At 36.0% G+C, this 19,270-nt stretch overlaps 1 protein-coding gene across 1 annotated transcript in view; it reads right to left on the minus strand.

The window, feature by feature from the left end:
- LOC102737537 (ephrin type-A receptor 6) overlaps nucleotides 1-19,270 on the minus strand; it is a 305,707-nt gene that overhangs the window by 111,998 nt on the left and 174,439 nt on the right. The window contains exon 9 of the mRNA XM_081817012.1: nucleotides 14,289-14,350. Within this exon, the coding sequence (XP_081673138.1) occupies nucleotides 14,289-14,350 (62 nt within the window). The remainder of the gene's footprint in view (nucleotides 1-14,288; nucleotides 14,351-19,270) is intronic.

A 19,270-nucleotide genomic window follows, 5' to 3' on the forward strand; every position in this document is an offset into this window, starting at 1 on the left:
ATTTTTTGGGCAAATAGTAGCATGATTGCTGGATCATAGGGTAGTTCTATTTTTAACTTTTTGAGAAACATCCACACTGTTTTCCAGAGTGGCTAACCAGTTTGCATTCCAACCAACAGTGTAGGGGGGTTCCCCTTTCTCCACATCCTTGCCAACACCTGTTGTTTCTTGTGTTGTTGATTTTAGGCATTCTGACAGGTGTGAGGTGATATCTCATGTAGTTTTCTTGCAGTGTCTTTGTCTGGCTTTGTTATCAGAGTAATACTGGTCTTGTAAAATGAGTTTGGGAGTGTCCCCTCCTCTTGTATTCCATGCAACTTATTTTTGAAATTATTAAACTCTTCTTATTGCCAGTGTTTGGAGAGACTTAAATTATTTTCTTTCATTTAGCATCATAGCAATCATAGTTCCAAGAACAGTAAGTGGCCTCATTAAAAATGGGATTCTGGTGTTTGAAAAGAGGATAAACCACTTTCTCCATGTTCTGTCATGTGACTATATGATGTGGAATACGTATTTCTAATTCCCATGGCCAAGACATTTTAGGGGTCTGTGAGGTCAAAACTATTTTTACAGTTGCACTAAGACATATATCTACCTTTTTTTTCCACTATGTTGATATTTGTACCAATGGCACAAAATTCTGGTGGGTAAAATTACAGGAGCCTTAACACAAATTAAGGATCAAGGTAGTGGCACCAAACCAAACTGTCCTAGTATCCTCTATCCTCATATTCTCTACCACATGAACTAAACAAACAAACAAAAAGGGGACAGTTTTGTATAAGAATGAGAATGTATTTGACGAAGCAGTAAAATTCATTAATTTTGCTAAATGTTGATCCCTGATTACACACTCTTAGGACCCACAGCTGTGGGGGGATAGAAAAAAGAAGGATTGGGCAGCAGGAGAACTTCATGTGCAGTGTATGCACAACATGCCCCCTTCATATACCCCCATAGAATGTCCTGGATCTGGGATAACTCTTCAGAGTTCATTCAGATTGAGGAAAAGGGGCTGTAGCCAAGGCCATTTCCCAGAGAGGGACTCAGCTAAGGATTATCAGCTGCCAAAACTCTTGAACTTATAGGAATAAGGGAGATAATCCTGATGCTCCTCCCCACTGAAGTTTCTTCATGGGAATCTCCTTTTAGAATCTGCTTCCCTTGGTGCCCAACCTGTGATAATCTCTCTCTTTCTCTCTCAGTTGTTTATAAAATGTGCGCTTGATGAAAGAGAAGCGCCAAACACAGTTTTATATTCTTTTAGGAACTTATACTGCTATTGTTGCCATTTTATTATAGGAGGGGAAAATGTTCACATTCCTTAAACGCTACATACCAGTCACAGTTACAAGCTTTTTATTATCATCATATTCAATGTTTGTAACAACTCTGTGATATAAGTGAAGTTATTAGCTCCATCTTATAGATGGTCAAACTGAAGGACAAAGGTATTAACCTACTAAATGTTGCAGTCAGGATTTGAATCCAGGCAGTCGAATTCCAGAGCCTGTATTCTTTTTAACTGGAGTTGTCTAGAAAAGAGCTGACCCAAACTTTGCCATAATGACCCAGTCTGGCCTAGTTTGGGCAGCATAATATCGCTTAATAAGGCAAGGTATAAAAGAGCTCTGAGACCAATAAACCAAAAAACAAATGAACAAGAACACTCCAGATAAACCAACAAATGAGAATCTATTTATCTATGTCGCTGAGTGGAATAGTCTCATTTATTCCCCCATGAGGTATGGCACAAATCTCTTTCTCTACAAATGATACGACTCTCTCCTTCACACAAAATCTATATTCCTTTTTCTAGTCCTAAAAGCTATACATAATAATGCCTGCTACTTCCAAGAACTGCAGAGTGCCACCAGATTCTCTTTCAGACGCTGGAGCAAGACACCCACCAGATCTGAGCAGTCGTTGGCATGTTACATTGTCTTCACAATGCAAGCGATGCAAACTCTTGATGATGTTTTTCAAGGCCCTGCCTCACAGGTGGCGCTGCATGAACACTTTAAGCCTCTCAGCGTCCAATCATCTTAGGTTGACCTCATGTACTTAGCCTGTGCTGAGGACAAATGTAGGATTTGAGTGCTATGCTGTCCTGAAGTCATCTCATTATTATTATTTTTTTAAATAAATATATTCAAATTCTACGAAGACACAAATATCAGTATATCACCCCTTTCCTTAAAACCGTTCAATGAACTTCAGTGAAGAATAAAGTATAGTACTCAATACAAAAACACGACCCTTGCTTCTATCTCTAGTCTCAAGTAACTTATTCTGATTCATTTTGTTGTGTGTGTTTAATTCGCTCTTACAACATGTTATTTCATGTCTGATATGCTGTGCTTCTATCTTCTGGTCTTTGGTCACCTGAATTTTTCATGAGAAGTGCTATGTCTTCTAGGAGGCCCTGGCTGAATTTCCAAGTTCATTCTTTCAAATAAGAACATTTGAGAACTCGCTGAACATTCAGAACTCGCTGAACATCTACTATGGGTCAGTTGTTGCTCTGACTGCTGGAGTCAGAGTGGGAAGCGAATGAGAAAGGTGCCTGTTTCAGTCGCACCAACATTTAATTGGAGGCACGGAGACGGAATATAAATAAGAAATAAATGAGATATTTTTAAATAATGAAGAACTACAAACTAAGTAAACTGGAGTGCTATGAAAGAAGATGATATGATGGAGGCTGTGAGTAGTTCCCAGCAGGTACAAATCGCTTAAGTCAAGAATGAGTTTGGCATGCTTGATGAATAAAAGCCAGTGAGGCTGGAACTTGTTGAGTAAGAGGGAGACTGGAGAGGTAGGCACAGGCAGAATCAGGTAGAGTATTGTAAGCTCTGTCGAATAGTCTAAAATCTATTCTAAAAGTAATGACAAGTTAGAGATGAATTTTAATTGGGAAGTGATATTCTCTGACTTGCATATGAAAATGCTAGCAGGGAGATGAATTTGGGAGCTATTGGAGTAACAAAGGAGAAAGAAACTGGTGGCTTGAATCACATTTGAGGTCTATTTTCAAGGCACAGCTAACAGTACCTACAATAGATTGGAAGGAGGTTGGGACTGGTCAGGAAAGTGGAGGAATAAAGTTGGACCAAGTTTCTTTCTTTATTGCTCTCAAAGCATCCTGTCTACACCAATGCTGGCTAAAACCATATGTGTATGTGTCAGCCTTCCCCACTGGCTTGAACATACTCTCATCTAGGGCAAGAGTCTTGGTCATCTTTGAAATCTCAGGGCCTAGCATCATGTCTGGCACGTGACAGATATTCAAGAGATATTCACTGGATTGAACTGAACTGAACTGAATTTATTTTTATCCTAATGGAGTGAAGTACTTCAGGCTTTTAGTCAGTAGTAGGATATTTTCTTGAAGGATTTTTCATGGAAAATTAGACTTACTATAAGAGATTCTCTGAGAAAATCGTGAGTATATGAGAATATTGACTACACTTGCAACCATCTTTACTTCTGAGGTTAAGATTCTGGTTTGACTCTGATTATGACCATCAGACTCTTAAATTTTCACTAAAGAGTGAGGAAAAGGGGGCTAAATGTGGTATATAGATTTCTACTATATTTCTTTGTAGATGTTCACTGGAGAATAGTGATGTTGATCCCATCAACAGAATAGCCTTATAAACTATCAAAGGTCTGTGGACCACAATATAAATCATTGTCCTAAAATTCTATTGTTGAGAAAGTGTGCTATACTCCTTTGTATACAGTAAATAATTACAGTGATTCAGTGTCCTGAAATACATACGAGTGATAAACAATATTGCAGCTGGTAGATGATAAGCTGCTATTATAGAGTAGAATTAATAAAATTTGCACATCATCATTTAGCAAACATTTACAGAGAATCCAATTCACTATGCAGTGTCTTGGTTACCTTCAGTAAATAAATCAACTTCAAAGATTCCTCACAAATCTGGAATAATAAACACTATTGGACAACGACAATTTATGTTCTAAAATGAAGTAATGAAACTTTGATTCATATGCACGTCAAAAGACATTTTTGGTTCACTAACCATGAGTTATAAGGAATGGCACCAGCCTTTTAAAACAGAATGACACAAAGAGAAGGGTTAGCTGAAGCCTTGTAAAATGATTACTTCTAAAATGCTGACTTGAGCTATAAAATGGCTATGCAAAAAATGTACCTCACTAAGTGGTTTACAAAGGATCGAGGTATATCAACAGTGGACTTTGTAAGCCTCTAGTCCCCCTCCTGCAGCGCTGCCAGGGGCTGGGGCAGGGATCGGATAGGAGGCAGTACTAATCAATAGGCATAAAGTTTCAGGTAAGCAAGATGAATAAGCTCTCTGGATGTGCTGCACAACACTGTACCTACAGTCAACAATACTGTTTTGTACGCTTAAAAATTTGCTGAGAGAATAGATCTCATGTTGCATTATTTGCAGAATAAAATTTTTTAAAAAATTCTATTTGGGTTTATAAGTTTATGTAAAAGATGCAAAATCATCTGGAGGAATTAAAATAATATTTGTGAATCACAGATGGTAGCATGAGTTAGTTTCACCTTATATCCAGCTAAGATCTGTGGTGATGAGAAAATGAGAGCTTAGATTAGGGTGTGTATGGGGGTTCAGGTTATAGGTGATTTTATGAGATGGAAGAAAACCTAGCCTGTGGATACGAGGAGATGGGGAGTGTGTGCCACCACATGGGATTTAAAACAGGAAAAGTTGAATAGTTGAGGACCTAGGAAGAGGACATGAAGAGAGGGATGGATGCCACAGAAAAATGGCCTTTAAAAAAATTTTGCCCAAGGCAAGTCATGTAGAAGGGAGGAAAGCACTCTTTTTTACTTTTGAAGGAAACTCCTGACCCCCTTCTTTATTGGAAGTTACATCCTTTAGCTGTGGTCTGAGTTAGAGAGGCTTTTATGGATCTGCCTAGAGACTTAAGCAATATCTTTAAAAGAAATATTTTTGGGAAAATGCATTTGAGTTTTCAACAATTGATTTATAAGTGACTTTGCAGAAAACAGACCTTGGAGGGTTACTTCTATAACTTAAGTATAAAGTTAACATTTAGTTTTTATGTTTCTAAATCAGAAAGTTGATCATGCTGTGACTTTTAAAAATGCTCCTGAATTTGAAAAAGAAATGGCTAAGGTTATTTACAGATTTGAAAAGACTAAGTAATTTTTGTTTTAAAGTTACCAAACAAGGAAGAATCAGTATCTCCTTTTTACCGAAGTCTTGGCTCTTGTGGCCTCCCCCGTTGAAAATCTTATTATAATTTCCTGTAGCATATTTACTAAATCCTTCAAGGCTTTTCTTTTGTAGTCATTATGGATTTGCACTTAAGCTAGGTAGAGTTATATTTTTAGTTATAGAAGGAAGAGGCCACCAATAACAGAATCGGAAATTTCAATCATAAGGAAACCAAAAATGTCATTTCTAATATATCTAAAAAATCTAGGAAGAAAAGTAGATATGGATTTGTGAAACATGGTAGTTGGATTTCAGAATTACATTTTAAGAGCTTAAAGTGGGTCTGGATATAATATAGCTTTAGTTTACAAAGCTTACAAATGAATTTGTTTCTTTCTTTTTTTTTTTTTTTGCTTAGGTTTATGTGAATGTAATCTACACTAGCTACTGTGTGCTTCACTTAAGTAAAGCCAAGAAAATGTAAATTTTTTTTGTTTGACATCTGGGGAAGGGTGTCACAGAGTGCCAAAGTCTTGATGAAGCATCATTAGAGTGCATCAAAATTACCCGGGAAGTTTTTGCAAAATATAGCTGCTTGAGTCTGCGTCTATATTTTATAAAATCTCTCTAGAATGGTGATTCTGATTTGCAGGCATGGTTGGGAACTGCAAGATTCAAGTCTAATATTTAGTTCTGCAAATCCAAAATCTCCTGTATGGTCCAAATGGGGATACAGGATTGACCATATAGGAGTTCAGGAAAATGCATGGAATATCTCTATACATCACTATAATTATGAATTACACACCAATTAAAAATCAGCATAAAAACCTGTATGCAAAAGAAGAATCAGTAAGGAAAATTAGAGTACAATTTCATGGTACCAGGTACTAAAAATGCCACAACACATTTACAATATTATAATGTTAAAAGAGATAAATTCAGCCTTTTGGAAGTTGATGCTCTAACTTCTAATTTAAAAATAAAAAGTTCAGCCAGCCATATGGTTAGTTCCAAGCATACCCTGCTTTCATATATTTGGATGTTTACTGTCACATTATTTTTAGAATAGTATTTGGCATTGAGCTGGCACAGGCTTGATAAATAATAACATTTGTCTACATGAAGTTTTATATATTTTTTCTGAAAAAAGTAATTAAGGGGATTAATTCAACTCTAATTTTTATGGTTTAAAAAAAAGGTGTTGGTAGGTAAATGTGACTTCATTTTTTTTACTGTTGAATATTAAATGAATGCGATGTAGATTAATTTTGCTCTCATACCCTCGCACAAATATAATTCCACAGAACACAATTTACAAGGAAAGTATGCTAATAAAATACAGCTCTCATAATTAATATATAACCAGCATAAGGTAAAATGCCATCTTTACTAGATTTATAATTTGACTACATAAATATTTAAAAGATCCCTTTAATTTTTTAAATTAATATTAGCTTTGCATTTGTTCAAGGAAACTCTTCAAATGACTCACATTGCTTTTGAAAGGCTGATATGCACTGATATGTATTATTTAAATACTCATATTCTTGACGTATATCTAGATTTTTTTTTTTAATGGTGAAAATTAAGACTATTCTTAGCCACTAGAAGAAAACAGACCAGGAAGTAACAGAAAAACAATTTTAAAACTCTTGGTGACATCTTCTGATATACATTATAATAATAGATAATATTATGGAGACTTTAATATGGCGTTTAGGTCTATTTGCTATTTAATGCTACATAAAACAATAACTGTGGGAAGTAGTTATTGCCTATTCTTGACTTTATTTTATGGATGACAGTTGTCCTTGAATCTTCCCTTTTGCCTGCACACTTTATCCAATCTAACAGCAAATTCTATCAGCTCTACACCACAGAATGTAGTATTTTCCATCAACTCAACTATAATCCTCATCTAAGCCACTGTCATCTCCTTACTTAGATTTTATTACAAAAGCCCCCAAATTTCTCTCCATCCATCTGTACTTCACATTTGTCTTTGAATATAGCAACCAGAGCAATTTTTAAAAAACACAATCAGATTATGTTGTATCTCTACCCCAAACCCTACAATAGCTTCACGTCTTACCCAGAGAAAACTCAAACACATTACAATGGCCTAAAATGCCCCAATTCAGTGTTTTTACAAGTTGGTTGCATATTAGACTCAGCTGGAGGAACTTTGAACAAATATAAATGCATGGATTCCACCAAGAGATTCTGATTTAATTCACCTGGGATGCAGGCTGGAACTTGGGATTGTTAAAAGCTCTCTAAATTAAATGATTATAATGTGCAGCCAAGGTTGAGAATAATTTCCCTCCGACATTTGAGTCCCTTTCTGCCTCCATCAACTCTCTGACTTCATCTTCTACCACCCTTTCCCTTATATAATCTCTTCTAACCATAACCATAGGGTGACGATATATTTTATTAACCCAATGGCAGGGTAAAAAGGTCAATATTAACAATTATGAAGAGGCAATAGGCAGGAATTAGCACTGTTCTAGGAAAAAAAACAGGCATTTGGTCATAAAGCATAAAGGCTTAATTTGTAGTTCTTTGGGTATAAAATGCTCCAACCTCAGGGTGTTGGCCCCTGCTATTCTTACTCTTTGGAATATTTCCCCCTAGGCATCCAATTGGCTTGTTCCCTCACCTTCTTCCATCTTTACTCATATGACACTTTTCAGTAAGATCTTGCCTGTTCATTCAATTTCATACTGAAATCTAATCTCACTTTCATCTTCACTTCTCCTACTTTTTCTTCCCATCTGATGTACATACATTTGGCTGAATTCTTTATTTCTCTTCCCACTAGATTTTTTATTTCTGTTTTGTTCACTTCTGTATCCTAGCCTCCAGAATAGCACGGGGTCTACTATGTGAACTAAATATGAACACATATTTGTGCAAAAAAAAAAAAAGAATGATTTATCAGCTGTTTCACATTGGGCAAGCTACCTATTATGCTTTGCCTCAGTTTCCTCATTGATAAAATGGGGATAATATTAACACCCACCTCATAATGTTGCTGTAAGCACTTGGTGAATTAATGAATGCATGGGATTGGGATAATGCCTGACTCACAGAAAGCACACATAATTGATATCTACATTAGTTAATTAAAGATATTCATTTTCATTTTTGCTTTAGCCACTGATTCTTAGGGCCACACCTGGAAACTGTCACCCCTAAAATGGCCTTGCTTCAGAAATATTTTATTTCCTTTCCTTTCCTTTTATTTTATTTTTATTTTTATTTTTTTTGCTTTAAAAATCTTAGGTATCAATATACTGTGTTGGTAAACTGGCCCTCTGGAGAAAAAAAAAACAAGCAATGATCTGTGGTGTTTGCCAATTGCTGTCGTGTAACTATTTCCATCATGGCCAATTTCAAGCTACTAACAGTTTAACAACCAGCTCCCTAGATTCCTCGCCATTTAATATCCTCTCTCGCAACCTGGAATGATCTGGCTCTAACAAACCACTGCCCATATCCTAGAGCTGGCACATCCTCCTTTCCTTCAGCTCTCCCACCCTCATCATACAACTATACTTCCTCTTTTACATAGTCACAGCTCCCAGCTGATGACGTTTCTATTCATTTCTAGCCTATCAGTCTTTTTATTTTCTTCTCTGTCTAACCTGGATTCACCAGTTGCTTACCTGCAAGATTCTTTTTCCACTACCCCAATTCACCTTTAATGCCTGTGAGTTTCTGTTGTACCTGCTCTACACACGGTAGCCTCCGTCATTGCCATTCTTATATTTGGGGGGGTGGAGTGTTCCTGCAGAAAGTCATGGATACATGCACACCACTGCCAGAACACATTCAGATTCTTCAGCATCAGCTGGATGTCAGCATTATTTTAATTATTTTACTTTCTCCAGGATGAAAGATGTGGTCTGGCAGAAGTGGAGGAAGAATACAGGTACCTAATGACAATTACCTGATTAGCAGTCCAGAAGATCCACTTCCGGACACTGAGGGTTGCATTATCGTTAAAAACCTTAGTAACAATTTTTAACTGGTTGCCCTTGCTGGGGCCCAGAGAAAAACTGTTCCTGGTCCAGAACCTGCTCTTGATGCTCCCCCCGCTTTTTTTCCTTTGGTCTGATCAGTGATCAGCTACTTTTCTTTTTAACTTCGGCAATTATTCTAAACATTCACTTTAAATGAAGGTTTGTTCTCAAACTTCCAAATAAACTCTCCTCCTACTTCACATAGAAATGCAACAACATCAGGTATCATTTCTTTCAATTTAATGCTTCTCATACCTCTCTCTGGATTGACAACACACAGTCCCATGAGCCTTGGAAGATGTGGAGGCCTCTACTATTCAAAATTAATCCTTTACCAGGGTCCTTGATTTTGTACCTTCCCATCTCCTGAGATAGTTGGCCTCATCAATGTATTTTCTTTAATTCCCTATCCCCCAGTGTATAAGTTGTCTAAATTTCTTTCTATTTAAAAAATAGTCTTCATGTTTCTTTTTGTCTACTAGCATCTGATTTTTCTCTTGACTTGCTATCTCACGCACTTTTTACAAAAAAAACCCAACCAAACAAACCCCAGAACCCCAATTCCTATTCATCTTTCATTCTCATTTTGCCCTATACATTCTGACTTCTGCCTGGGACCAACCCATTAAACATGCTCTTGAGATCACAGAAGACCTCATAAGTGGTAAATCCCATAGATGCTTTTCAGTCTTCATTTTTCTGACCTTCTCTGCTGCACTTGATACAGTTGTTTATTTGCTCTCGCCTGGTGTGCAGGATTCCATGTCCTCACCTCCCTCCTTGTTCCTCTTTGACCATTTATTCTTAGTCACCTTTGGAGACAACACCCTGCTGCCTCCTCAGGTTGGCATGCCACAGAGTTCCAACCTTGTTCAGCTCCTTGTCTTTCTCTAAAAGTTCTTCCTAGAAAATATGGTTTGGCGGGCGCCTGGGTGGCTCAGTTGGTTGAGCGACTGCCTTCGGCTCAGGTCATGATCCTGGAGTCCCTGGATCGAGTCCCGCAACGGGCTCCCTGCTCGGCAGGGAGCCTGCTTCTCCCTCTGACCCTCCCCCCTCTCATGTGCTCTCTCTCTCAAATAAATAAATAAAAAAATCTTAAAAAAAAGAAAATATGGTTTGGCTTTAATAACCACTTTTATGCTACTGGCTACCAGATCTTTAACTTCAGTCAGTATTTTTCTCCTCAGCTTCAGATTTGTATTTCTAATTGCTGTCTGGACATGTTCACTGAATGTTCCATAGACATCTCAAGTGGAATACAAGCCAAATGAAACTCAGCATCTCCCAACGACCAGCCCATCCTATTCCTACTCTGTTTCTTCAAATCAGTTTGTAGCACCACCTTCCACACATTCTTCTTGCTCCTAGGCATCCTTTTCCAATTATGTTTTGAAATATGGTTTCCTTACCCAATCTGATCTTGTTGGATTTTGTTTTTATTAATCCCCCCCTTGTTCTCTTTGTGCTTTGCAAATAATGTATCTGTATCTTTTCTCTCATATCAAAGGATTTGAGGTGGCAACAAGAGGCTGTAGCCTGAACATATACAATATAACATCTTATACCGAAACCAGTGGTATTATATTTTTACATAACTGAATTGTGTGATTTGATAAACAAATCCACATTCAACAAATATTATAAAATAAAGGAATAACTTTTTGTGGTTGGCATATGGTATCTCAAAGTTTTTAAGTATTTTAAAACTGTTTTTATTTGAATTGCTTAATATTGTTATAAAAAATGGAAGCCCAAAGATTTAAGGGCAAGCAGTTGCCAGGTAGGTGCTACAAAAAGTGTTTATGAAATCCATATGCATAGTTTGAGAGAAACCATACATGGATGATGGCCAAGATTACACTTAATCCACACTTGGAAAAGTTAGGAATATTTGCCCATCAGTGAGGTCATACATTCCAGGCAGCAGAGCCGATGCTCTGCTTGCTAAGTCAGGATGCATTTTATTTTAAAATTAAAAATACACATATAGTTACATACCCACCCACATCCCTTCTGCGTGCACGCGTGCACACACACACATATGTGCATGCACACACACACAAACACAGACACTTAACCACACCAGCTCTTGCCAATATATACCTGGAGGAATGTCCATAAGGATGCTGAACAGTAGACGATTTATGAATCTAGTGCAACATCACAGCCAGCCACCACCACTGACACTAGATTGTAATTTTGTACTTGGTTTTGCTACCACTCTTTCATATAAAACAGTAAACTGAAGTGATTTTCAAATATGTGGGAGACCAAGGGGAAATCTTTTCTGCTTCTAGTAAGCACAGAATGCTATTAATGAGCCACAGATTGCTTCCCTACAACGCAATGCACTTAGCCACTTCCTCTGTGCTCACAGAAGCTGCGATTATTAAATTCTAAAGCAGTAGTTTGAAAAATGACTTCGTTTTTGAGAATTTGTAGGATATATATCTTTATAAATTTTATTTCTGCTTGCCATGGGGAGCTGAGTGTCTGCTACTGACTTAAAGTTTATATAGCACTTTGAGCTTCTGGGGTTAAAGAGAGAGGATTACAAAGAAAGGTAAGAATATTAAAAAAGGGTAAGAAGGGAATATTGGGCCCTGTGGATTTTTTTTCTCATGCAATTATGTTTATTTTAATAGAAATTCTACGTGCAGACAGGACACAGGTTCACATGGGGAGATGACGGTGAGCTTCTAAAAAGAAGTAATAAGTAGTTTGATTTAAAAAAAAAAAAGTGTATGAGAACATTGCTTTGAGTCAGGGGCCTGAGTTTGAATCTTCACTCTACCACTTACAATACGTCATGTATTATTCTATAAGCCTTACAATAATCAACTCAATGGATCCTCTCGACACTTATATGCAGTAGATGCTGTTAATATTCCCATTTTATAGTTAAGTGAACAGAGGCACACGCAAGTTAGTAACTTGCCCAAGTCACAAGGTCGCGCCGCTGATAAAGTGACGAGCCAAGGTGAGCTAACAAATATTAAGATTCTCATAGCAGAGGTAATGGTATACCACTTATAAACATGTAGTAGGATATTTACAAATAAATATTTTATTGATAACATATTATCTTTTCTTTATAATGTCTTTTAATTAATTCAGGATTCATCAGGATAAAAAAGTATATCTGAAGCTCACAATTCTCTCCTAATTTGCTGTGGCAGGCAGTCATTCGATCCAATTTTCAGCAGCAATTTAGATTGAGTATGTGCGACATTATTTGCCATTATATTCAGCTCTAGGATACAGTTGATAAAAAAAAAAACCCAAAACATATCCCAAGCATCATTAGAGAATAAGTCTTTTTGGTATGTGTCTGATAAAAAAGAGCTTTAGAACAAACATAATGGAAGGGCCTAACTATATATGCATTTCAAGTACCATAGGTGGTCCTGATAAATTATTCTAAAATAATTTAGCACATTTACAGGAGAAATGAATACAAGCGATAAAATAACATTCTGAGAATGGCTACAGAAAAAAACCAAAAAACAAATAGTTCGTGTCCCCAAATACCTATGAATTTCATTTTGCCTTAAAGAGCATACTTGGTTGAGAGTCTGCATTGTGCGAGGAGTATTGCTCTGTAATAATTGGACGATTTTGCTGAATTCAGCTTCTGGCATTGAATCTGGACATCAAGTCCAGGCGCAGGGTAAACATATCATCACTGCTAATATTGAGAGAGGTTGGAAGAAGAGGGCATGAACTCAGGAAAAATAAATGAAAATGAGATAAAAAAAGAAAGGTGAAATGCAGAACCTGATCAAGTAACATAGAACAAAAAATAAAGTGAAGAAAGAATGCTCAAGACCATTTTTATCACATGAAAAGGAAGATAAAAAATAGTGTAACACTGATGTATTATATGTTGGCTAACTGAATAAAATAAAACAATTAAAAAAATAGTGTAACACGTTCCAAATAGCAAAAGTCCAGGGATAAGTAAGAGAAATGGCCATGTCTCTGTAGATAGATAAATATTTAAGAATATAGTGACTTCAAATATGTGACCCCTGCTGGGGATGAAAAATATTTATTGTAGTGATTATTTTTTATATTTCTGGTTTTTATTATCAATGAATACTTTTGTAACATATGATAACTTTTTAAATATTAAAGACATTATAAATATATTTGAAATATAACTTCATGGTACCTTCTCAGCTCTGTTAATCTCTTCTACTATATAACACAAGTGATTTTTGTACACACCATACCCTCAAGGATAAGTCACTTTAGTCTATGTGCTGCCGAAGCGAGCACTTGGATAAGTCACTTTACAAAGAGTGCTTTAAAAATTTTTGTTCTGAAACAGATCTCTGCTAGAGTTTTGTCATATTTCTTTTCTTTTTTTTTTTTAGATTTTATTTTTATTTATTTGAGAGAGAGAGAGAATGAGAGACAGAGAGCATGAGAGGGGGGAGGGTCAGAGGGAGAAGCAGACTCCCTGCCAAGCAGGGAGCCTGATGCGGGACTCGATCCAGGGACTCCAGGATCATGACCTGAGCCGAAGGCAGTCGCTTAACCAACTGAGCCACCCAGGCGCCCTGTCATATTTCTTTTCTTTCCTGAAAGTCAGGCAAATGAATTTAAGAGGGATAAAACCAGTTTTCTGATATGAACTTGAGTCATTATTGGTAAATACACATCAATTTAAGGGGGTCAGCAGTATAGATCTTGCATAAAGCATCATACTGAATAGTTAAATGTGATAAAAGCAAAATGAATGTTTATGTGAGGCAACTGGGTTTCATTTACTCTCTTTATAACATCATTTGAAATATATATACATATATAAATATGGCATATGAATTTATAGGAGAAATCAATTATATTATTATGTGTATATACTCCTCCCGTTAGTAACACACTAACGTATCACAGTTTCAGAGAAATGCACGCTAGAGAAAATGCTGCTATTCTTCATGGAAAAATCCATGAATAACATTATGCAAAAATTAATTATGATAAATGATTTAAATCTAGAACTCGGAATAGCTTATTCAAATGCCATCAGAAAACACCTCACCCGCAAAAAGGAGTCTAGGGATCCATTCTCCATATATTCCACCACAATCATTACTGGTCTGCCTGCAAAAAGAGCAAGGGAACACACAAGGATTAGAGCAATTACAGAAAGATGTGCTGCAGTTAGAGATCTCCAGCTGTGGCAGCTAAATTATTTGTATTTTATTAATAGGAACTTCATTTTCCAACATGCTTCTACAAAAGTCTTAATATTATACATAGGCATCTCTCCATTTTTTATAGCATTATTTCTGTTGAGTTCATAAAAAGAACACGAATTACAAAGGAATTAAGAATTTCCTTTCTAAAGCCCTGCCATCGGTTATTTAGATTATGTTCTCTTTGTCCTGAGCTTTTCCTTAAAAGACCGGCGACAAGCTCAAGTGAGGCTTCACGTAGTTACTGAGGCAGCTCTGGCAGTTGTGGTAACTTCTAGAAACGTTAGACCGGGCATTTCTGAAATATTCCTAAGGCAAAGCAGAGAGGAGAAATTTATAAATTCTCTTTAAGAAATTATAAAGCATCAGTCATAGTCTGCTTTTAAGGGCTTCTAAGTGGAAAAATGTCAGCAGATTGATGAATGCCACAAAGTTGGTGGGCTCTGCAATAGTTCCTGATCATATCTTTATTGGACATAGATTAGATCAACATAACAATGATGACAGTACATGAAAAATAAGTAACTCTGACTTTGTAGTCTAGTAAGAAGCTAAAATCCGAAACTGAACATCATTTATTTCTTCTTTATCATATCTATTGGCAACTGTTACAGTTCCCAATACCTCTAATAGGTAGAATATTTGACATAAATAACTTGGATTTGTTTCAAAGAAGAGAATCTATTTGTTCTGCCAAATTGCTCAAGTTTAAAAGATAAACTCATTTCAGATGAAGGGAAAATGATATTTACCTGAAATAAACATGTATGACACATTTACTTTTTACTTCTGTATTTCTTGCTTCTCATTGAAATTTTTAGCAATTGAATCTGCACTGTGCACAGACGTTTTCCCTCATGAGTACAAAAAAAATCTGGAAAGAAATTATGTGTACCAATGATGGAAATATTAGATCTCATCTTGTAATTCATGTCCCTTTTATGAACTCAAAGCCTTATGGGTTAAAAAGGCTGACTGTAACAAATTAGTACAATGTCTGCAAAGGCTAGATTTTATATTTGAATCTATATTTTAAAGAAAGATGTGCTAAAGGTTAAATGTAGTAACAAAACTCCCAATTTATCATGCATAGTACCAGAATCCAAAGAAATTTTCCATTTTGGTGGATTTCCATAATGTTCCTCAAAGTCATTAATTTCACCCAAATATAGATACAGAACTTTATCAGAAAATACTGAGGTCAAATGAAGTGTCCACACTCTTGTAGCGAGGATCTAGAAGATCCAGGTTTTAAATCTGACGGCTTGTCATGAAATCTTTTATTTGGCTATTGGTTTTAGAGAGCTTGGAAATAGGAGCCTGATGGATGCAAACACTTGGTTAGCAAGATAGGGAAAATAAAAAATCATTTTTTATACTTAAATATGAAAGTTCTGAGACCAGTATTCCAGTTTCAATGATAATGGATAATGGAAGTTAAGGGGAAACAGTGGGTTACTACAGAGGCTGCCTGGGTTCACCTGCCCAGAGTCACATCATTTTAACCTACCTTGACCATTGCTGCCAGAGAAACATGTTTAGTTTAATAAAATATATACTCTCCCTAAGAATGTCAGTCTTGATACAATAAAAAAACTTGCAAGCACTTCCCTTGTATTGATACAAATTATTATTAGCCCTATTACACAGATACAGAAATTGGAGGTTAGAAAATTACTTGCCCAGAGTCAAGCAGCTGGTAAGGCAGAGTGTCTCAGAACTTAAGCTCTTAACTTTTATGCCATAGGTGCCTCTCAGACATAATTTATAGATCAAAGCTGTAAGGTTCATCCTCCCATGCTGGACCTCATCTCTCCTAACTAGCCCTACTGTCTCCTGTTCCATTAGCTGTCATTATCATCTATACTGGTTCAATCCTCTGCTTTTCCTTTTGGTATTCCCCTGCCAGGATAATCTACCGATTTGCTTCTCTCCCTAATCTCATCCCACACCTTCCCAGAATTTATATACTGCACCTCTTCCTTGAAAGTCCCCATGGTGATATTTCCTATAGTGGCATTCCCATCACATCTACTGTCTGCATTATGAAATGTTGTGCCTGGTTCTATGTTAGGTTGTTTTTCTCTCTTAACTTCCCATAGATGCTATGTATCCCCATTCACTAAGTTTCTCAAAGCCATGTCCCATAAACCTGAGCAGAGTAGTTGCTTTATAGTGACGAGATGATTTTTCTCAATGATTTTCCTAATTCCTCAAGGGTAACACTGAAGTATTTGAGCAAGATCCTAATCTATGTGAATACCAAGTACTTTGAAATAGGTTCTATCTATAACTCCTTGGGAGATACTTTAGGCAATCTTGAAATTCATCAGTGATAAGTTTCATCTTCTCATTAAGGATAATAAAGAGTCAAATGAAGACTCCCCCAGTTTCTTGTGAATTAGAAGTTTCACACCTGAGCTCTGCATCTTTTGTATTTTGTGCAGTCACATCAATTTAGAGCTGCTATTATTAAACTAAGGAGCTGTTTTATTAGAATACTGCTGGCATCTAACCTGTAATTTGTTTCCTAGTGATTTTCTATAGGGAGGTTAGCTACACTGTGAAGATTACAAGCAACCTTACAGTCTATGATCATATTTTATAATCAACAAAATAGATAAGTATAAGGGAAATTATGACAGGATGGTATTCAAATATGTGGCTAGGTGACAGAAGTCTATTGGTAAACAGTGCTTTGTCTTATTTTCAAATATGTAAAAATTATATAATACATTATTGCTCTTGGAAAATATATTTGGAGGTGATTAATTCTTTTTATATTTTCAAGATATTTCAGCTTTTTTTTTTTTTTACAATTTTAGCCAGTTTCCCAAAGACCTCATGTCACAGAATTAACTTAGTATGTGCACTGTACTGAAGTCAGAGGACAAACTCCAAGATTCTTGAATGTTAGTCAAGTCTCAAAATCCCTAGACCTTTTTTAGAAGCCTCATCAGTTTGCTTTAAGAGATTTTGAAAACCACTTCTACAAATCACACAAAAAGTGAATTTCTTTCATTTTCCTTCAAAAATAGCCCAGAAATGGTTATGTATATCTTAAACTGCACTGGAATCAAAACCTTGGAAGAAATCACTTATTTATATCCTGAACACAATGAATCACAAAATCCCAGATCATCTTTTTCCTGTTAGAGAGAAAAATTATTTTCTTTAATTGGGACTTCAATGGACTATTGACTAATGCTTTTTTTTTTTTTCCCTTCCAAATCTGCAGTTGCCCAATACTTAAGATGATTTTGATATGGGTGGTGTTGAGAAACCACATGATGGTAAGAGTATATTTTTCTTGTGTTGTTAAAGAAAACAGAAGAAAAGCATTCTTCAAATGTTCTAAGGAAACTTGGAGAAAATATTTTGTGAGTGAAATAGCGTTTTTGTTTGTTTGTTTGCCTCAAGAAGGTCTGTGAAAGAAGGGGATTACAGAAATTTAATATTTTCATAAAAGTAATGAGTTTTTGCTGGATATAGTATTTTGTATCGGCTTGGCCATTTCTAATATGCTGTCAGTAATATTAAAAATCTAAACAAATCTCAATGACCTCCAAACTCTTACAGATTTAAATCAATTCTAGCTTATATAACATTATATCATGTCTATATTTTCTCTACCATGTAATAAAATTTGTGGTGATAACTTGGATTGACAGTTAGGTTGCTTGTTTTTTTTCCCCCAGTTGCAATTCCAGATATTTGGAGCCAGTTATTTTTAACCTATTTCTACCTCCCCCATTTCTGCTGTAGAGATAGTGAATTACAGTTATAATCTCAAATGGATTTGAGAATAAATAATTTTCTTATCCCTCTAAGGCATTCAAAAATATGGATGCCATAAATTTGAACAAAGTTATAATATATTTTCATTCACAAGATAGGTACTAAAACTGGGGAATGATTTTCCCTTAGACTGTTGCCTGGTCATTATCAGATTGTGTCCCAAACGAATCTTATGCTCAAGTGAATTCAAATCAAGTCTTTTAACATTTCCTCTGAACTCTCTTTCCCTCCTATATTCCTGTTGGGATTAAAACATCCCTATCTGGAGGAGGAGCAAGGTGGCAGAGTAGTAGGAGACCTAAATTTCATCTGGTCCCAGGAATTTGGCTAGATAGGGATCAAACCATTTTGAACACCTATGAACTCAACAGGAGATTGAAGAAAAGAATAGCAGCAACTCTCTGAACAGAAAAGCGACCACTTTCTGGAAGAGTCATACTCTATCCCTTCATAGTAGTTAACCTTATTTTTGGTATATATATAAGTTGTTCTCTCTTTAAAATTTTGGGATACAGTTTCTTCTAACAGACCAAAATATACCCTAAATCTCTAGTGTATGGCTTTGTTCTAGTCTCCTGCCTGATCACATTATCTCCTTTTTTTTTTTTTAATTTCTCTTCTTTCTTTTTTCAACCAACTTCTTATCAATTCCTTTTATAAAATCTTTTATAATTTTCATCTTTACAGTCATATTCCATCCCTTCATAGTATTTACCCTTATTTTTGTACATATATAAGTTTTTCTTTCTTTAAAATTTTGGGAGGCAGTTTCTTCCAACAGACCAAAATACGCCCAAAATCTAGTCTGTGGCACTAATCTATTCACCAGCCTGATCATATTCTTTTTTTTTGTCTTTTTCTTTTTTCTTTCTTTCCCTTTCTTTTCCCACAGTTTTGGTCTCTTCTGATTTGTTTAGTGTATATTTTTTGGGGGTTGTTATTATGCTGTTAGCATTTTGTTCTCTCATTCAACTATTCTCCTCTGGACAAAATGACAAGATGGAAAAACTCACCTCAAAAAAAAGAA

This window comes from Leptonychotes weddellii, chromosome 1 (genome assembly GCF_054177405.1).
Source record: "Leptonychotes weddellii isolate Sample4059 chromosome 1, ASM5417740v2, whole genome shotgun sequence".
Taxonomy (NCBI): Eukaryota; Metazoa; Chordata; class Mammalia; order Carnivora; family Phocidae; genus Leptonychotes; species Leptonychotes weddellii.